Source organism: Mus pahari, chromosome 23, assembly GCF_900095145.1.
Source record: "Mus pahari chromosome 23, PAHARI_EIJ_v1.1, whole genome shotgun sequence".
Classification (NCBI taxonomy): Eukaryota; Metazoa; Chordata; class Mammalia; order Rodentia; family Muridae; genus Mus; species Mus pahari.
In genome coordinates this window covers 15,144,164-15,164,483 of record NC_034612.1, presented here as the reverse complement: position 1 = coordinate 15,164,483, position 20,320 = coordinate 15,144,164, and the positions used below count along the sequence as shown (strand labels likewise).

At 58.3% G+C, this 20,320-nt stretch overlaps 1 protein-coding gene across 16 annotated transcripts in view; it reads left to right on the top strand.

Annotated features, from left to right (window-relative positions):
* The window catches only part of Ncor2 (nuclear receptor corepressor 2), a 161,570-nt gene that overhangs the window by 136,367 nt on the left and 4,883 nt on the right, over positions 1 to 20,320 (top strand). For 7 of the 16 annotated variants that reach the window (XM_029533570.1, XM_029533571.1, XM_029533579.1 and 4 more), the window contains 23 exons: positions 121 to 289; positions 2,984 to 3,148; positions 4,201 to 4,337; positions 4,819 to 4,924; positions 5,033 to 5,137; positions 5,278 to 5,375; positions 6,043 to 6,193; positions 7,670 to 7,810; positions 8,104 to 8,184; positions 8,559 to 8,854; positions 9,811 to 10,165; positions 11,324 to 11,545; positions 12,013 to 12,267; positions 13,004 to 13,153; positions 13,259 to 13,384; positions 13,468 to 13,654; positions 15,006 to 15,535; positions 16,389 to 16,541; positions 16,636 to 16,781; positions 17,001 to 17,194; positions 17,946 to 18,095; positions 18,620 to 18,765; positions 19,336 to 19,389. In XM_029533570.1, coding sequence (XP_029389430.1) covers positions 121 to 289; positions 2,984 to 3,148; positions 4,201 to 4,337; positions 4,819 to 4,924; positions 5,033 to 5,137; positions 5,278 to 5,375; positions 6,043 to 6,193; positions 7,670 to 7,810; positions 8,104 to 8,184; positions 8,559 to 8,854; positions 9,811 to 10,165; positions 11,324 to 11,545; positions 12,013 to 12,267; positions 13,004 to 13,153; positions 13,259 to 13,384; positions 13,468 to 13,654; positions 15,006 to 15,535; positions 16,389 to 16,541; positions 16,636 to 16,781; positions 17,001 to 17,194; positions 17,946 to 18,095; positions 18,620 to 18,765; positions 19,336 to 19,389 — 4,117 coding nt within the window. The remainder of the gene's footprint in view (positions 1 to 120; positions 290 to 2,983; positions 3,149 to 4,200; positions 4,338 to 4,818; positions 4,925 to 5,032; positions 5,138 to 5,277; positions 5,376 to 6,042; positions 6,194 to 7,669; positions 7,811 to 8,103; positions 8,185 to 8,558; positions 8,855 to 9,810; positions 10,166 to 11,323; positions 11,546 to 12,012; positions 12,268 to 13,003; positions 13,154 to 13,258; positions 13,385 to 13,467; positions 13,655 to 15,005; positions 15,536 to 16,388; positions 16,542 to 16,635; positions 16,782 to 17,000; positions 17,195 to 17,945; positions 18,096 to 18,619; positions 18,766 to 19,335; positions 19,390 to 20,320) is intronic. The other 9 variants (XM_021186851.1, XM_029533574.1, XM_029533580.1 and 6 more) reach the window with 7 other exon arrangements.

The following is a 20,320-nucleotide window of genomic DNA, read 5'->3' as shown; positions in this document are numbered from 1 at the left end:
TAAGTGGGATGTGGCTGCCTTTTTATACCTGGCTTTTGTACTAGCCACACGGCCACTCCCCACCCTGTCAACCTCTGACACGGGGCCAGGATGTTCATGTCCGCCCCATGCCCCCCGCAGGTCACCAAGGTCCATGAGCCTCCCCGGGAGGACACAGTGCCCCCAAAGCCAGCTCCCCCTGTGCCTCCACCCACGCAGCACCTACAGCCAGAGGGTGACGTGTCTCAGCAGACGGGAGGAAGTCCACGTGGCAAGTGCCGGAGCCCGGTGCCTCCTGCCGAGAAAGAGGGTGAGCGTTGGGCACAGGGATGCAGTGGGCACAGGGATGCAGTGGGAGTGAGAGACAGCCCTCTTCTCTGTTGTAGTTCCTTGGTAGTGCCGGGGGCCAGGCTGGGAGGATACATTGTTACGACAGCAGAGGACAGGACTCAGCCATAACTGCAGAAGCGGCTCCAGCTGGGGGGCTTCTGGAGAAACCAGAGGCAATCTAGTGTTGGGTGTGTGTGTGTGTGTGTGTGTGTGTGTTTGTGTTTGTGTATGTGTGTGTGTGCACATACATGTAGCCAGCTTCTCCTCTGGTGTGAATCAGGTCCCATGTGATCTTTGGGTTCCCTGAGGGTGCCGTGCAGGCCACTGTCTTAGAACAACAGCAGGACTGACCTGAGCTGGCCTGGCTAGCCTTTCCCTGGCTAACCGTGGCCTGCCCACTGTCGACACCCCTTCATTGGCAGCACAGAGCCTCCTGTGCAGGTAGTGGGCAGCACCTGCCAGGGCCCGTAGTATTTGCACATTGGTGCTTCTGAGCACTAGGGTTGTCAGAGAGAGAGAGAACACACTGACAACCCTAGTTACATCTAACTCAAGTGAGTCGGCAAGCGGGTGCAGGGCAGACACAAGTGGGCTGTGTGTGGAGAAGGATCTGGTGAGGAGAGGAGAGGAGAGATGATAGGGAAAGGCCCTTCAGGGACTGGGAGTGGGGGAGGAGATCGGAAGAGGGAAATGGGGAGGAAATTGTGTAGCTAAGGTGGAGAGTAGTTTTGAGTGACAGTTGCTTTGGGAGGGGTATGTCATTGGATTAGGGTCTTAGTGTCTGATTGTTGTTGAGGAAGGGCAGAAGGGAGTAGGGCAGGGGTCGGAGGCTGCTGAGGTGCTCCTCCCAAGAGCTCTAGGGCAGCCTGGACTTGACAGGTGGCCTTGGAAGTGGGAGGAAGGGAAGACTTAAGTTTGTTCCTGAGGCCAAGCCAGCGGGACATAGCGATGACCCCTGGGGCACGAGGGCAGGGGTGTCTTGTTGGAGCCGGGCCAGCACACACTACAGTAAGGGTGGGCTTTAAGGGGCCATACTTCTCAGTATGCTGTGAGAAGCCACCCGGACTCAAGATGACAGCCTGGGATGACAGGGAAAGGGGATGAAGGGGAAAGGCTCTGGTCTGGCCCTGGCCAGGCAGCTGTGGCTGAGCAGGGCTGGAGCCACCCAGGGCCAGCCAGGTCTTGCTGAGTTGGGCCCTAGGCCCCAGTCCCTGGGAAAAGAGCCAGCAGTCCCCGGTCCCAGGGCTGGTTCTGGGCCCATCCTTGTGGCCAGTGCTACGTTGTTTCCTAGACTCCTCCCTGGGGAACATTGCACCTGGCGGCAGGCTCCTTCTCTCACATGGTCTGGCCACAGTTCTGCTCCCCAGGGGACACATGAACCCAGCATGCAGGAAGCCAGCCTACTCTGTCCTGGCTCCAACAGGGAGCTTCCAGGCCAGGCAGGTCCCTTGGGATCCCCAGGCCCGGCTGGAGGAACAGGTTGTCTGTCCTGGCTCTCAGCCACCTGCCTGCATTGGCTGAGTCTGACCCCATTTCCTTCCAGCCTGAGACTTCCTCTCTGTCCCCAGCTCTCCAGAGCCAAGCTGGATGGGGCAGCCAAGGTACACACCGGGCCACCGCACCAGGTGTTTGAGCTTCCTGGTTCAGAGCAAGCCCTGTAGGTTGAGAATGTGAATACCACTCAGGTTACTTTGGGCCACCACCTCTCCGGGGCATGAGTTCAGGGGGAGTTTGATCTCCCGTAAAGGAGAGATGGTGGAGTGTACCACTTCAGCCTCTGCTGGGGCTTCAGCTCTCCTGGAGGAGGGCCTAGGGCTGTATGGAGGTGATCCGGGAGACACTTAGCTGTCAGTCTCTGTTCCTAGGTCAGGGCCAGTGGCCTTCAGGATTTCTGGGTGGGTTGTGATTTCCCAGAATGTATCGCAGCTAAAGCCAGAGCTTGTGGAACCTGTCTCTGGGTGTTCAACAGCCGAGAGTCACAGGGTACCTGGGCCTTGTGGCACAGCCACAGGCCGCAGCCAGCTGCCGCGTTCTCAGGTCTCCCCTGCACTCAGCAGCTGGGGCCTCCGTCTTCCCACCTGGAGGGTGAAGGAACAGACCGGCTGTGACATCCGAAACAGTGCTACCTTTTGCTGCTGTTTGTGGTCGCACGGGCTCCAATCCAGACATGGCCACATTTGGCAGGTGACCGAAGAGACCTGATCAAACGGGTCTGGTCACTGTCCTCAGTGTACCTTACAGGCTCATCAAGGCCCAGCTGGAGCTCAGCCTAGTGACCGGTATAGTAGATGGTTAGCACACAGACTGCCTCTGCCCCATGCTCATCTAGAACGGCTGCTATAGCCACATCCATTGGCTGAGCGTGCAGCCAGGGAGGGCAACAAGCCTGACCCAGCACTCTTGGTCCTGTACACCCAAAAACTGGTGGCATTCTGTGGGGAACCGTGAAGCAAAGATCAGCCCTCTGACACATGGCCTCTGTTGTGCCTGTCCCTGTGGTCCGGCCATGAGCCAGTCCCATACCTAGCAGGTAGCATGGGGGCATAGCAGCACACCTCCACTGACCTGTCCCAGTGCCCCTCTTTGTCAGTGTCCTGTCACAGCTTGCCAGTGGAGTTTGAGGGTATAGAGATGGCAGAGCCCTCCCTGACTGCCCACCTTAACCCTCTTTCAGCAGAGAAACCCGCATTCTTTCCGGCTTTCCCAACTGAGGGCCCGAAGCTACCTACTGAGCCCCCACGCTGGTCATCGGGCCTGCCCTTCCCCATCCCTCCCCGGGAGGTGATCAAGACTTCCCCACACGCCGCCGACCCCTCTGCCTTCTCCTACACACCCCCTGGTGAGTGGACAGCGCACCGGTTAGGTCTGTGCAGTCGGGAGGCAGCTGGCTCTTTGCACTGGCGCAGGGCTGCACGGTGCTGGTCGGATGAGACGTTGGCTGGAGGTGTGGCCTGCTCACTACCGTGGCACTGGGCACCTTCTGAGACTCGGGACTCGGGAACGCTTCCGCACTACCTGCACGGCCATAGGCAGCCTTGGGAGGAACTTGAGCTGGAAAGGGGAGGCCAGCATGGGAGGTATTTTCCACCAGTAACTAAGAGAATGGTCATTAGAGGGAGGGGTGGGCACTCTTGATTGACAGATGGCGTGAGAGACTGTTGGGGGAGGCCACCTAGGTTTTCTATTCTTTTTTTTTTTTTTTTAAAGATTTATTTATTATTATTATACATAAGTACACTGTAACTGTCTTCAGACATCAGAAGTGGTTGTGAGCCACCATGTGGTTGCTGGGATTTGAACTCAGGACCTTTGGAAGAGCAGTCAATGCTCTTACCCGCTGAGCCATCTCACCAGCCCGGTTTTCTATTCTCGATGGTCCTCACCACCACTAAAAGTAATCCAGCCAGGGGCCAATAATAACCAGCATGAGCAGTGACTGGCCCAGGGAGAGCCGACCCCGCGGGACAAGTGCACTGAGGGAGCTTGCAGAACAGGGAAAGGCATGCGGGGCAGAAGGAACAGGATAGCCTGTGCCAAGGGCCAGAAGCACGCATGAGTCGGGACACTTGAGGCACCAGAGCAAACTGTCACAGCAGAACATTCCCACCCAGCGAGCCCAGGGATCCCCAGTCACGTGTCACTGGAATCCGGGCCGGAGGTGACTCTCCTGAAGGCATAGGGAGGGGATAGCGTGCTGACTCTGGGAAAGGTCCCTTTGAGGAGAACAAGATCTAGCTAGGGAGGGAGTGGAAATTGGGGTGCTGGCTTAGAGGCTTGGGTGTAGATCAGGGGGTAAAGGTGCAGCTGCTGAGGATCCAGGACTGCGGGGTTCCCGTGGAGTGCTCAGGCCACTGAAGCAGAGACATGTGGACACTTCCTGTTGCCTTGCAGGTCACCCGCTGCCTCTGGGCCTCCACGACAGTGCCCGGCCTGTCCTGCCGCGTCCCCCCATCTCTAACCCCCCACCCCTCATCTCCTCTGCCAAGCATCCCGGCGTCCTTGAGAGGCAGCTGGGCGCCATCTCCCAGGTGAGCACCCCTGGGGCCGGGTCTCCCCATCACCGGGAGCCTTTTTGAGCCATGGGATGTTTCCAGGGATGGTGCTGGGTGGGAGCCGGCTGGACTCATCCCTGTGACTTGGGCCAGCCTAGGGGGCTACGTGGATCACAGGCTGAGCGCTCCGCTGCCTCGGGCAGGTGACTCAACGTCTGGAGGCCTCAGTTCATCCTCTGTTCAGTGAGAGGGTGGGGAGCTGCAGCTGCTGCAGGCTGTCGAGTGTCACGTCATAAGCCCTTGGTCACCTCTGCATCCTACCTGCCCTCAGCACACGGTGTGCGAAGCAGTCACACCGTGTCCTTTACGTGGCCACTGGCCTTGGGCAGTTGTTGGCTTGTCCCCAGTCCTCCAGCTGAGAGGGCCGGCAGCCCCGTGTCTGACCTGCGTATCCTTAAGTCCAAAGCGGGGCTCTCCCTTTGTCTGAATCTGGTTGTGATCTGTTTCCTCGCCCTAGCAGGGGATGTCAGTCCAGCTTCGTGTGCCCCACTCAGAGCATGCCAAGGCCCCCATGGGCCCTCTCACCATGGGGCTGCCCCTTGCCGTGGACCCTAAGAAGCTGGGTGAGTTCCCACAACCCTTTGGTTCCTTACGACCTGTGCTGAGGGGTGGGCAGTCCCTGGTGGGAGGGGCAGCTTGAGACCTCTGTGTCCCCTCTCGCCCGCCCCTAGCCCCCTTCAGTGGAGTGAAGCAGGAACAGTTGTCCCCTCGGGGTCAGGCTGGGCCACCTGAAAGTCTGGGAGTGCCCACTGCTCAGGAGACCTCTGTGCTGAGAGGTAAGGCTGGTCCAATCACCTTCACTTCTAGAGAGCCTGAAAAGCCCACTTCACTGCTGTCTCATCCTTGAGACACCGAGAAGGAGAACTGGGTAGCTTTCAGACGTGGAGTCCTACGTGCTGTGTCTTTTGTCTTCTAGGGACAGCACTGGGCTCCGCCACCAGTGGAAGCATCACCAAGGGCCTCCCCAGTACCCGGGCTGCAGATGGCCCCAGCTACCGAGGCTCTATCACCCACGTAGGTGCTGGGGGCAGGGTGGTTCAGGCAGGCACGCCAAGTGGGTTGGGAGGGGATGAGAGGACCTCCTGGGAGACTAGAGACAGTGAGCTGAATGGTTGGTCACTGTGCTGTGTGGGGTCAGGCCTACGGTGATAAAGAGAACAAATGTCCTGTGGTGTCTCTGGCAGTTAGGTGTGGCAGAGACCAACCACATATAGGGATAGCCAGGCTGTCAGGAACCACAGGTGATAAAGTGTCTGGACTGAGAAAGTTACCAGGGCCAGGAAGAGGAAAGCGTAGCCTGTTACCATGGCCGGAAGAAATAGACGGTGCGGGGGTAGCGGCTGGCTTGACATATCACCAGTCAGGTAGGCATAAGCCGGTGGTAGGTGCCCGACTTAGTACCCACCGAGGCAGGAAGGATGGCAAGTTCCAGGCTGTCCTGAACTGTAGAGTGAGAGACCTTGTCTCTATGAAACAGGACGATAGTATTCTCAATAGCACCTCTGAGAGTCTATAAGTGAGAGGCAGGGTGTTGGCAGCGGGGCTGGCACTCAGAAGCCAGGATGAGCGACATTGACAACAATGCACATGTGTGGCTGTGCATGCCTTGCGGGGCGGGGGAGTGGGTGAGGATGTGAGGAGTCACCCACAGAACCGGGTGCCTGCCACTCCACCCCTACAGGGCACGCCAGCAGATGTCCTCTACAAGGGCACCATTAGCAGGATCGTCGGTGAGGACAGCCCAAGTCGCCTTGACCGGGCACGAGAGGACACCCTGCCCAAGGGCCACGTCATCTATGAGGGCAAGAAAGGCCACGTCCTGTCCTATGAAGGTGGGGACGGAGGACGGACATCCACGAGGCGCTGGCAGTTGGGTGGGGTGGCTATGCCTGTCCCCCCTTTCTTTCTGTCCCCGGGGTGTCTTTTCTCAAGGTAGACATAGCAGGGCCACCTTGCTAGGCTGACATATCAGACAGTACCTCCCTGCCAGCTCGCCCCTGCCCTGCAGGGAGTGTGTTGGAAACCCCTTGTTGATTAGGAGTCATGAAGACCGAACTGCAGCACACGTTCCCCCAGACAGCCGTTGTGGCCTGTCTCCACTTTGCTGAGAGGGGCCCTTGGAGTTGGCGTTGTAGCCTGGACAGGTTGGGGGCTGGGCCTAGGTTCTGCCCACCTTACCAATAGAGAGAGGGGTGGACACATTGATGCTCGGGGTCGTTCTATGAAAATACCATCCTGGCCCTGGTGAGACAAGGCAGCCCTTGTTAGGGACGAGGCTGTGGGGTCTATAGAGGTCTCTTTAGAGCCGGGCAGAGCTGAAGTGATACCAGGGCCCAGGCAGGGAGCGACTGCCTATCCTGCAGGCGTACAACCCAGAAGAGGCCGGGGCTGGCCTTGGAGGGTTCCCCCTACACAGGCAGGGAAAGCTGGGGGCAGCTTTGAGTGCTATGATAGGGAAGGGCTGTGCCAGAGCCATGCCACCCTCCTCTCTGGCTAGAAAACGTAGCCAGTGCTGCCTAACAGTTGAGGAACCCGCCCCTGGGAAGCATCCCCCAGCAGCCAGGCACCCTACAAACACTCGCTGCTTCAGGCCCGGGGACTGCCAGCTTCCCTATTCCTTGAGCCCCACAGCCCCTTGATCCTTGAGGTCGCCAGTGACCGCGTGTGTCCTTTTCCCCTGGACAAGGGCACCAGCCGTACGTCCCAGTGACAGCCCCAAGAGCTAGTAGAGCCGGAGCCCTGAGTCACAGCTTGGGAGCCTCCAGAGTCTCAGATTGTAACCTTCCAGCCTGTCTTTGTGGAGATTGGGTGTCCTATGTGTCTCTTCTGGGCCCAGTGGGTCGGAGGCAGTTCAGAGTGTCACCCACCGTCAGTCCCAGCCCCGGCTGCCAGCCCATTCTTTACAATATTTCTTTGTAATCTTGGACGTTAGCTAGCATGTCCCAAGTCACTGGGGATAGCAAAGCCCCTCTGTCCCCAGCACGCGGAGGCACACCTGTAAAGTGGCCGCACGTGGTCCTCTTGTGCACATGCAGAGCTGCAGGCGTTTCTGAGAGCTTCTATGCCGACTCAGACTGTGTGGACATCTTTAGTGTGCGCATACACCCATGGTACAAACGCATACCCACCCACCTATAAAGCACAGGTGGGCGTACCCTGCTCTTTCCGCAAATTGAGCTGGTTTGAGGGTCCCATCTGTGGGATGGCAGAGCCTCCTTCCGCCTCTGCCTGTTGGCAGGCCCGGCTCCATGCCTGTGGTGCCAGCCCCTTGCAGCCGTCCCACACTGTGTGCTTTCTCCGGCTCCCAGGTGGTATGTCCGTGTCGCAGTGCTCCAAGGAGGACGGAAGGAGCAGCTCGGGGCCGCCCCATGAGACTGCCGCCCCTAAACGCACCTATGACATGATGGAGGGCCGTGTAGGCAGGACCATCACCTCAGCCAGCATCGAGGGTAAGTGTCCTGCCGAAGCCACTTACCAGGGCCTAGCAGTGCCCAGGAGACCACAAGACACCCAGGCCGGAATGGAAAGGGGGGTGGCCTCTTAACAAACCTGGAGGGACCCAGTCAGTAGTTGGCTCAATATTAACAGATAGAGAAACTGAGGCACAACCTACTGCAGAATGGGGCCTGGGAAAGGGCGGCGCTTGCTTGCTTACTGGGTCTTACATCATGATGGAAATTGTTGGTGGTAGACCCCAGCCCTCCCAGACACCATATGGTGACATCATCCCTGTTCTCCCCAGGCCTCATGGGCCGCGCCATCCCTGAGCAGCACAGCCCCCACCTCAAGGAGCAGCATCACCTCCGAGGCTCCATCACGCAAGGTACCTCTCTTATGGTGTGTAGTTCCGCCCCCGGGGCCAAATGCCAGCTAAGGGGTTGGAAACAGGGTGAGCGTCCCACCCATGGTCTACAGGTAGAGTGAATACTTGGTACTTGGTGCCGGCTCCAAAACTTCACGCACGCATGCACGCCTTGCTAGTGATTGGGAGGGGGTCCAGATTGAATGGAACTTTATAGCTCGTGTCTCTGTGGTAAACTGAGCAGCGTGGTTTCACTTAGCATCCTCTCGTCATACGAAGAAACAGGCTTAGAAAAGTCAGTTCGCATGCCCAGGGTCCCACAGGAAGGGAGGATCTGTGCTGACCCAGACCGAGCCAGGCAAGGCAGTGGAGAGCCAATGCTGTGTGCCTGACAGGCATCCCGAGGTCCTACGTGGAGGCGCAGGAGGACTACTTACGGCGGGAGGCCAAGCTCTTGAAGCGAGAAGGTACACCACCGCCCCCACCACCACCTCGGGACCTGGCTGAGACCTACAAGCCCCGGCCCCTGGACCCTCTGGGTCCCCTGAAGCTGAAGCCAACTCACGAGGGAGTGGTGGCGACAGTGAAGGAGGCGGGTCGCTCTATCCATGAGATCCCGAGAGAGGAGCTGCGCCGCACACCTGAGCTACCCCTGGCGCCACGGCCTCTGAAGGAGGGTTCCATCACCCAGGTACGGGAGTGCAGAGGAGGGGTCGGGTGGGGGGTAAGCCTGAGGGAGTGCTAATGCTGCCCTCGTTGCGTTGGGTTGTAAACCGAGGCCCAGAGAGATCAGCAGCTGGCCCTGGTCGCTGACGGTATTTGTGAAACCCAACTCTTGTGTCCCTAACTCGTCACTCGGCTGCTCCCCACGTCTCCACCTGCATGTATGTGTCAAGAGCCACTGTCCCCTAACTTGGTCATAGCTTGATGGGAAAGAGAGACAAAACAGCCAGACAAAGGCACCTAGGGAGGGCTGTCCCCTGAGCCAGGGACACACTCAGTAATGGGCCAGAATGATTCTAGAGAATTCTTTTGAAAGCTTAGGTGCCACTCCTCTTTTGGGGCCCAGCACTTAGAAGGCTATGTCGGGAAGGTTGTAAATTTGAGGCCAGCCTAGGCTACAAAGCTGTACTCTGGCTTAATGCCAGTCACCAAAGTTAGAAAGCTTAATAACAACACAGACATTGACTAGCAATTGAGTTCTAGGACCTAGCTGTGCTCAGTGTCCCGGGCTTGGATCCCCATGCGATCCTCTCCATGATGTCCAATAATTCCCTTCTCTGTGGTGCCCTCTAAGATCTGACAGGGAATGTGTAATTCCAGCCTGGGACCAGAGCCACAGCTGGGGTGGCAGCAGGCACGTCTGGCTATAGCATATAGGAATTCCATAGCATTGCAAGATGGTGCAGTCCCCACTGGGTGAGGAAGGTTGTGTTGAAGTTAGCCTCACTCTGGAACCCCTGTGCCAGTGGGTGGCTCTGGATGTGTAGCCAGACTCAAGTGAGCAGGGCGTCCAGCTCTGGACATCATATCCTGCTAGGGTTCTCTGTCCATTTGCCCAAGGGATTAGAGATGCCCCATCCTGTGCAGATGTACAGCAAGAGCGGCATCTGGCCAACCAAATACAGACCTGCACCCTCTCCCCAGGGCACCCCACTCAAGTACGACTCTGGGGCACCCTCCACTGGCACCAAGAAACACGACGTGCGCTCCATCATCGGCAGCCCCGGCCGGCCTTTCCCTGCTCTGCACCCACTGGACATAATGGCTGATGCCCGGGCACTGGAGCGTGCCTGCTATGAAGAGAGTCTGAAGAGCCGGTCAGGGACCAGCAGTGGTGCAGGGGGCTCCATCACACGTGGAGCTCCAGTCGTCGTGCCTGAGCTGGGCAAGCCACGGCAAAGCCCACTGGCCTATGAAGACCACGGGGCACCCTTCACCAGCCACCTGCCACGTGGCTCCCCTGTGACCACGAGGGAGCCCACGCCACGCCTTCAGGAAGGTCAGTGGGCGAGGCTGGCTCAGGCTGCCAGCTGTGGGGAGGGGATAGCTCACTTTCCGCAGGATACCCTGGCCATTGCCTCTTGCCACAGCCAGTCTGTCTGCTGCCCTGCCTCCACACTACATACAGTGCTCCCTTCGTTCCTCTTACAAAGTGTTTTCTAAATAATTCAAGGCTGAGGAGAAGGCTCAGTAGCTGCATAAGCATGAAGACCAGAGTTCAAATCCCCAGGACCCACATAAGCCAGGCATACTCATGCACGTGTGTAATTCTCGTGCTTCACAGTGAGACGGAAGGCAGGAGAGTCTCCTAAAGGTCAGGTCACAGGCCATGAGTGGGAGTCTATGTCTCAGACATGGTGGAGAGTGAAAACTGACCTTAGAAATTGTCTTGACCGCTTACTCTCTTGCTATTTTACACACACACACACACACACACACACACACACACACACACACAGATTAAAGTAAAATCGTTTAAATGAAACAGTTCTCACTCCGTAGGCTTCTCTCTGGTAGCGCTGCTGGTTTGAAGCCCCCGCCCGTGACGTCGCCCCCGCCTGTGACGTCACCTCCGTTCTGTTTCCCTCTCTGTTCCTTTTTGCCGCCCTGACTTCCACTCTCACTCTCCGACCCGTCCCAGCCTTTCTGTGTGCTGGCCCCCTCTTCAGAAGTCTCCACCTTTGGTTCTGTTTCTAGCCAACCCCTGTAGACCCCAGCCGCCCTAATTCAGATGCCAGGGCCACCAGGGGAGGCTATGGCCAGTTCCAGCCACATCCTGGCTGGGCTTGTGTTAAGCGTTAGGCCTGTCTGTTTTGATTCACTGTCTCAGGACGCGCTTCCCAAAGCATTGAGGTCATTTCTCTCTCTCAAGCCCATGTGCTTCCTACCTTGTGGTTCATCTCTGACCTGGAGCAAATGGCTCCTTGGGGCTCAGGGTTCTTGCCTGCTTTGTTCTTGGGGCGCTCCCTCTTTTCCTCATGGGAACTCCCAGCCCGTGAAAAAGGCGGACCGCTGGAGTGAATGCGGAACGGTGACCAGGGAGTAAGTGGATGTTTTCACAGAGGACCACAGCGGAGGGGCAAGAGGCTCTGCGATTTGTGACAGCTCAGCCTGGTGGCCCCGCTGAAGCTGAGGCCACTGTGACCTGTCCCCACAGGCAGCCTCCTGTCGAGCAAGGCATCCCAGGACCGGAAGCTGACATCGACACCCCGGGAGATCGCCAAGTCCCCACACAGCACTGTGCCCGAGCACCACCCACATCCCATCTCCCCCTACGAGCACTTGCTCCGGGGCGTGACCGGTGTGGACCTGTACCGTGGCCACATCCCATTGGCCTTTGACCCCACCTCGATACCCCGAGGGATCCCTCTGGAAGCAGGTGGGTGTCCTGGACCTGTAGATTTGGGGCTGTGCTTCCTTGGGTGGGCACTCGGGGTCTGGAGAGTGGGAGCTAGGCTTGGCAGGGATCACTGGCTGGTTAGCCCAGGGCAGGTTCCAGGGGTCGGGTTTGGGATCCTGTCTCTCAGTGGGCTTCTTTCCCCGCAGGACCCATCTGTACCTTGCAGTTAGTGAGGGGCTCCAGTGAGAGCTGTGGCGTGAGCCTTTTTAAAGGCTCCTTTGTTAGGGTGTCAGGAACTGTATTTTGACGCATTATTTCCTGGAGCACTTCCCAAAGCATTGACAGCAGACACCCCACAAGATGAGGGAGCGAGTCTTAAGCTCTGTGTGTACACTGGGGAGGCATGTGGGTGCACAGGGAGTGGAAGCTGTCCTTGCAGAAGTGGGGAGTGAGGAGATTAGGCACGGGCCACCTGACCCTCCCTCCCTTCATCCCTCCCTCCCCAGCAGCCGCAGCCTACTACCTGCCCCGGCACTTGGCCCCCAGCCCCACCTACCCACACCTGTACCCGCCTTACCTCATCCGCGGCTACCCTGACACCGCGGCCCTGGAGAACCGCCAGACCATCATCAATGACTACATCACCTCGCAGCAGATGCACCACAACGCCGCCTCCGCCATGGCCCAGCGCGCCGACATGCTGAGGGGTCTGTCACCGCGAGAGTCCTCGCTGGCCCTCAATTATGCCGCTGGCCCACGAGGTGAGTTACCCAGGACCACGCCCGTCAGCAGAGGCTTGCAGAAGACGAGTGTCTCTGTGTGTACTGCGCGAGGTGGGCAGAGGGGTCAGCGTTGCCCGGGTGGGCTGGGCGGTGCATGCTGACTCCTTGGGAGAAGCAGGGTGGTGCTGCTGAGATCTATCTGTCCACATCTGGCTGCTGGGTATGTAGCAGGCACCTCTTGCTACCATGCATGTTGTTCTGAGACCTTGGTATGAGGCATCTTTTGGTATCCAAGAGATCAGAACACAGGCTGGACCTGGTATTGCATACATATTCTCAAAGTATGCGGGGGGGGGGGTTCAAGGCCAGCCTCAGCTACATAAAGCTTGAGGGGCCAGCCTGGGCTATATGAGCCCATTTTTAATACAAATGACACACACACAAAACAAAAAACCCAGAAAGGAATGAGTGTGAGGCCTTTTGGGGCACCGACTTCCAGAGCCTGTGAAGAGCCTGGATCACTTTGTCACTACTGCTGCGCCCTCTGTGGGTTTCAGAGGGTGATGGCTGAAGGCAAGGAGCCGATCCTGTGCAAAGGCAGTGTTTCAGTTCAAAAGATGTTGGTTGAGAGACACTACCTGTCAGAGCCTTGAGAAGGGGACCTGGGGCCAAGCTTGGCACCAGTGAGGGGTACTGCAGGCGCAAGGTCTCGGGCCTACACCTGTGGGGACAGGAAGTCAGACCTCTGCAGCTGACAACCCTCTGACCCCTGCAGGCATTATCGACCTGTCCCAAGTGCCACACCTGCCCGTGCTGGTGCCACCAACGCCAGGCACCCCTGCCACCGCCATCGACCGCCTTGCCTACCTCCCCACTGCGCCCCCACCCTTCAGCAGCCGCCACAGTAGCTCACCGCTGTCCCCAGGTGCGCTGGCAAGTGGGTGGGTGGGTTCGGGTCTCACTCCCGGTGCCCTGCAGGTAAGCTCTGGCCCCTTGGCTCTGGCTCACACTCTGGCCCTGGGGTTTCCAGGAGGCCCCACTCACCTAGCTAAACCAACTGCCACATCTTCATCGGAGCGGGAACGGGAACGGGAACGAGACAAGTCCATCCTCACGTCTACCGCCACAGTGGAGCATGCACCCATCTGGAGACCTGGTAGGGCACCCCAGACCCCGCCCCACCCCCAGGTCCTCATGGGCCACCTGGGCCTGCCCCCTGACTCGGCGGCCTGTCACCAGGTACGGAGCAGAGCAGCGGGGCTGGGGGCAGCAGCCGCCCCGCCTCCCACACCCACCAGCACTCGCCCATCTCCCCCCGGACCCAGGACGCCTTGCAGCAGAGGCCCAGTGTGCTGCACAACACGAGCATGAAGGGCGTGGTCACCTCCGTGGAACCCGGCACGCCCACGGTCCTGAGGTGGGCCAGGTTGGCACCGGGGGGAACAAGCCTGGGGGGAGGGCACACAGATGGGTTTGCTGAGTGGGAGGGGTGTGTGTGGGTGGACAGACGGGTAGAGAGTTGAACAGATGGCAGCAGGATCAGAAGGTGGGTGAGTGAGTGAGATTACGGGAGAGTGGGTAGATGGGTGGCATGCAGGCAGGTGGAGGATGGCCCAGAGGAGAGGGCACGCAGTGAGTAGACGGGGAGATAGAAGCAGGTAGCTGGGCAGATGACAGTGGGCAGATAGAGGATGCTCTGGATAAACAGGTAGCAGGGTGAACAAAGATCCAGGGGGATGGGTGGGGATGGATGGATGGATGGTCGGATGGATGGATGGATGGATGGATGGATGGAAAGACGGATGAATGATGGAGAGACAGATGGATTGACAGATGGACGGATGGAGGGATGGATGGGCAGAGAGAGGGAGGGACGGACGGATGGATGGACAGACTGATGGATGCATATATGAGTAAACAGGTGGCAAGTTGAATGGATGGATTGGGTGGGTGGGTGGATGGATGAGTTGGAGCAGGTCGATAAGTGTAAGTGGATGGATAGCGCCTGGGTGGACGAATGGGTGTATTGGATAGGTGGATGTGTGGACTGATGGACAGGTAAGCAGACACACAGATGAATGGGTATACACTGGGCAGCTGGATGGTTGTGTATCAGTGGTAGATGGATAGATAAGTTGAGATGTATAGAAAGGTAGATGGATGGATGGCTGAATGGGCAGGCAGAGGAGCAGATGAATGGATAGAGGAGTGGATGGATGGGCAGACAGACGGACTACAGGTGGTGGATGATGGGGGTGGGTGCACCGAGTCAGTTGGTAGCCACTAGTGTATAAGGCCCAGCAGTCACAACTTGAGAGAACAGAACAGGGCTCCGTGTGAGGCTGCAGGACCGGTGATGCCCGCGGCGCTACTCACTGCTGAGAGGCCCCACACTCCTGCCGGCTTCTAGGAGTACCTCCTGCCGGACCTGCTTGAGCTTCCTGCCCTCCCCGCACCAGGCTTCTCTCTGAACTCTGCGAGAGGCTAGTCCCCCTCTGTTACTGTCTTCCCAGAAGCCCCCGCACCCTTGCCTTAAAGGCTGAATTCTGATCATCTGGGAGGGGGCTTGATACACGGTAGAGACTCGGTAAAAAGCTTTAGGTGAGAGGGACTGAATGGGGAGCCAAGCACAGCATAGGAGGGTCAGTCAGGAGGGGACTTGTCCTGGACGCCTCGGGGAGAGAGAATCTAGGCAGGGACTCTCAGTCAGGGACTCCGAGGGTGTGAGGTAGGAAGCCATTGGCCAGCACTGCCTGACCCTCTCCCTGTCCTTGCAGGTCCACCTCCACCTCTTCGCCTGTCCGCCCAGCTGCCACATTCCCACCTGCCACCCACTGCCCACTTGGTGGCACCCTTGAAGGGGTCTACCCTACCCTCATGGAACCCGTCCTGTTACCCAAGGAGACCTCTCGGGTCGCCCGGCCCGAGCGGCCCCGTGTGGACGCTGGCCACGCCTTCCTCGCCAAGCCCCCGGCCCGGGAGCCCGCCTCCTCACCCAGCAAGAGCTCCGAGCCCCGATCCCTAGCACCCCCCAGCTCCAGCCACACGGCCATCGCCCGCACCCCAGCAAAGAGCCTTGCACCCCACCATGCCAGTCCGGACCCGCCGGCGCCCACCTCGGCCTCAGATCTGCACCGCGAAAAGACTCAAAGTAAACCCTTTTCCATCCAGGAATTGGAACTCCGTTCTCTGGGTAAGACCACCCTGACAGCGGCCACGTTCATAGACGCAATAATCACGCGTCAAATTGCTCACGAAAGGGGGCCGCGAGAAGGAGGTTCGCTGGCCAACGACTCCCCTGGCGACGGTAAGACATCCGGCCCGCCGCCTGCCCACCCCATCTGTGGCCTAAAGATATTTTCAGATCTTTGCTTTTAATTTTTCCCCCTTTTTTTCGGTTGGTTTTGGTATTTTGTTTCGAGCTCGTCATCCTGGTCAGTTGGCACGCTGTGGTGACTCCGCCCACACGGGCCCCTCATCGTTTGCCCATCCTGTCATCATGAGTTTTTTTTTTTCTTTTTTTTTTTCTTTTTTTTCTCCTTTTTTCTTTTTGGATTTTTCACCTTTTTTCCTTTAATGAATGGATCTGTGGTTTGGACTCCGACCGCGCCTCCCATCTCCCGCCACTACCTGCACCTTCGTTTTGGGGAGTGGGGATGCAGGGGGCTGCCAGCTGACTGTTGCCCCCGTTCCTGGAGGAAGCCAAGGCAGGGAGGGAGGGGGAAGACGGGGGAGTGAGGCCGGGTGCCCACCTCCTCTTCCTATACCAGAATATAGCCCAAAGGGAGTGATCAGGGACAGTGGGACTGGGCCAAGGCAGGGCCTAGGGACCCGGTGTCACTCAGCTTGAACCCCACACCACCACACCCTGACCCCATGCACACTCACATCCTCTCTCCAGTTTCTCCACCACTGCCTCCCAGTCTCTCCTCTCCTACCCGAGCCCCACACTGCCCAAGCCAGACTCCCACATTCCTTTGGGTGTGTCTGTACCCTGATACATGGAACTCTCCGTCGCTTGCTGTTCCTCCTCTCTGGCCACCCCTAGGCTTAGATAATTTCCTTCCATCTTGAGGCCCAGACCGTGGAGGAATGGCTCGTCCCAAGCCCACCCCAAACCCAAGTCCACCCCACCTTCTGACCCCACTCACCTGTTTCAGGTTACCACAGCGGAGCTGGCTACAGCCCCGATGGGGTGGAGCCCATCAGCCCGGTGAGCTCCCCCAGCCTGACCCACGACAAGGGGCTCTCCAAACCTCTGGAAGAGCTGGAGAAGAGCCACTTGGAAGGGGAGCTGCGGCACAAGCAGCCAGGTGACAACCCGGGAGAGTGGCAGCTGGGGAGACGGAGGCACGGCTCCACGCTGTCCCCGGCCCCTGACAGTGCTCTCTCTGCTGGTGTCCTCAGGCCCCATGAAGCTCAGTGCGGAGGCTGCCCACCTCCCACATCTGCGGCCACTGCCCGAGAGCCAGCCCTCATCCAGCCCACTCCTCCAGACAGCCCCGGGCATCAAAGGTCACCAGAGGGTGGTCACCTTGGCTCAGCACATCAGTGTAAGTGCCTCTCTCTGGGCACCCCCGCCATTGGGAGAGCAGGTGGATAGGAGAGTGATGTCCCCTAGTCAGACAGATTCGAGCATGCACTGGCCAGTACACTCAGTCCTGTGTTGTCTGTCACCATAAGGTCTGCCCGGGGACACTCACCCAGGAGACCAAGAGTCAGATCAGGGTTCTGCCCCTACTCTGAAAGTCCTGACCTGCCCCCTCCCACAGGAGGTCATTACGCAGGACTACACGCGCCACCACCCGCAGCAGCTCAGCGGCCCCCTTCCCGCCCCTCTCTACTCCTTCCCCGGAGCCAGCTGCCCTGTCCTGGATCTCCGCCGCCCACCCAGTGACCTCTACCTCCCACCCCCCGACCATGGCACCCCAGCCCGGGGATCCCCCCACAGTGAAGGGGGCAAAAGGTGAGGCTGTACTCAGGTCTGTATCAAATGCTTGGCCGAAGGACATTGGGGCAGGCAGGGTGAGCTTGACTGTGTTAAGCTCGTGGGAACGTGAGGCTCAGGGGTACAGAAGTTCACTAAGCTCCTAGGACCGACACAAAGCATCTCATGGGGAGGGTGGCACACCCAAGGGTCCCACATGCCAACTCAGCTAGGGGTCAGATGTCCCACTGCCATTTAGCAGATAGGGAAACTGAGGCATAAGGAAGTGAGTTACCATCCCATACCATGCACACATACTTACCCTGGCTAGGCCTGAGGCTCAGGGCATGAGAGAAGCTGGGGCCCTAGGCTTAGGAGCAGAGTGGGGCGTCTTGTATGAGTTTGATTTTAGAAGATTCCTAGGGACCGGTGAGGTCCTGGCATGGGCGCCTCAGTGGGGCTCACAACGTTGAGTCAAAACACCCTGAGCAGCCAGCCCAGTGTGGTGGCACACCCTCTACCCAGGTGAGGGAGCTCTGGGCAGGCTGAGACAGGAGGATTGTGAGCTTCAGGGGAGCCTGGGCTGTACCGCAGGAACCCGACTCAAAAATCAGCAAAAGCTCACGAGTTTGAAGTTATTTCAGAAGATCTTAGTAGCCCACTGGGGTGTCCATACCTCAGGGGCAGAGTGGCCATTTACAGGGAACCGTGCAGGGCCCTGCTGTGGGCAGTGGGGTATCCTCGTCGTCGGGTAGAACTTCACCCTCAGCTAGGACGTTATCTCCGTCAGGTCCCCAGAACCCAGCAAAACATCAGTCCTGGGCAGCAGCGAGGATGCCATTGAGCCCGTGTCCCCACCGGAGGGCATGACTGAGCCAGGACATGCTCGGAGCGCTGCGTACCCACTGCTATATCGGGACGGGGAACAGGGCGAGCCCAGGTACCCATGGCACAAATCCGCGCTTAGAGATGGTGGTATCAATTCCATGTACACCCAAGGCCTCGGCCCTCCAGCATGGAGGCCATTAGTCCCTCACAGCTCAGCGGGCTGATAGACCTTCAGGGGGCTTCAGTGGCGGCACCCTGTGCCTGGCATCCCTGTGTCTGGGATCTCAGCCTGAACCATGCCCTGTTTTATCACTTGCTGCTGATCTGAGAACGAACTAAGTTGGACCAGACTGGGTAGGGGTGGACATGGACCTCAGGGAGGGTGTGACCTGCGCCTGTCCAGTTCCTGGGGATTCTCGTGTCAAATCTAGCTATAAGACGTTCTCAGGGGCAATTCACAGCGTACCTGGGAGGCTCACAAACTCCCCAAAGCCAAGGCTAAGTTCAGATCCCAGCAGGCCTGGGATGGGAACCAGCTGGTCCTTAGCACCTCACAGTGGCTCAAGCGGTGAGCTCCCTGTTGCTAAAGGTCACAGTGCCCAGCCTGCTGACCCTGGTGTCTCACACTCCCTGCAGGATGGGCTCTAAGTCTCCAGGCAACACCAGCCAGCCGCCAGCCTTCTTCAGTAAGCTGACTGAGAGCAACTCCGCCATGGTGAAGTCAAAGAAGCAAGAGATCAACAAGAAACTCAACACCCACAACCGGAACGAGCCAGAATACAGTAAGGGGAAGCCAGGGCTAGAGCCGGCACTGGGAGGGAGGTAGTACTCTTAAACCTCACCATGGAAGGGCCCGACATTCCGCCATTGGGGACTAACTGACAACAGCACTTTGGTAATGCCCTGCACACAGTAGGTACACAGGGAAACCTGTGGAGACAGCCCTGTGCTGGGTGCTGAGGAGCACGGCGCACTACTCCAGGTTCATGCCGCAGACATGGTTGGTGCCATTCAGCACAGCTGATGTGGGTGGACAAGGACTCGTGTCCTTAGCGCAGGGTCACATGGGCCATATGCTTACGAGAATGCACTGGAAAGCAACATGTGGCAGATTTACACTGTCCCCTCCCCAGGGTGGCCTGGACAGACAGGCAAGGTTCTTCCTTTCTGGAGTATAGAAGCCCTCACAGGTAACAGAGGCCTAAAGTAGTGACCAACCGCCAGAGTAAACCTGGAGCATCAGGTGCCTAGCTGTGCCCAGCCATTCAACTCAGACTGTACGGGGGACACGCAGGGGTGCAGATCTAGGACCTGTGAGCTCAGCCTTTCCCCACCTTGTGTCTCCGCTCTAGACATTGGCCAGCCTGGCACGGAAATCTTCAACATGCCCGCCATCACTGGAACAGGTAACCAACCCTCCTGTGCGTCCGCGTGGCAAACTCCCTGCCCTGGGGCTGACTTGGGGACGAGGAGCCTTAGCCTCTCCCTGGCCTCAGTGGACCCAGAATGACACAGATGGGCAGCCTCCACTGCCTAGGGTCCTCCCTACGTGAGGAGTGCGCAGGGTTTGAGGTCAGGGCCCCTCAGGTGGGTGTTAGGTACACCCCGGAAACACTTGCCCAGTTGCTGGGGCTGGGGCACATCACCAAGGGTGGACCTGCGGGATTGGCCTCGGGGTGCAGAGATTCAGGGTGCTGCAGGCGTCTCTCACACTAAAGACTCCGGCCGTTTTCTAAATCAGGTGGAGGTGGTAATGTGAGGGGAAAGGGTCAAACTCACGTGCAGTTTGTGGCAGAAATTTCAGGCTTTCAGTGTGGTGCTTGGGACTTAGAGCATTCGTTTCCCATGCCCCCCTCCCCCCGCCCCGGGAAAGAAACTGTCGTGGGAACAAGTGGGCTCGGTGACTGTGTCACAGGGGAAGCTGTGGGGACTTGTACTCCAGGCCAGAGGAACAGGCAAGGGTCCCTACTTCCTTCTGTGTGTAGGACCTCGGGCCCAGGGAATAAGGTGGCCAGATTAACCCTTGGGGACATTTCCAGAGGACACGGGACCTGTAAAGGGGATGGGGTGGGGTCCTGGCGGGGAATGTCACGATCCCAGGGACATCCTGGGGCCTTTGCTGAGCCTCAAGCGGAAGGAAACTGATCGAGACAGGAATATGGCTGGGGATGCGTGTTTCTAGAATGTTCTAAATCGTGATGTAGGGTCTAGACACCTGGGTGTATGTGCAGGTAGATAGGGAAATACAGGGATTTGTGCTAAAACCTAACTTAGTTGTCTCACACACACACACATACACACACACACACACACACACACACACACACACACACACAC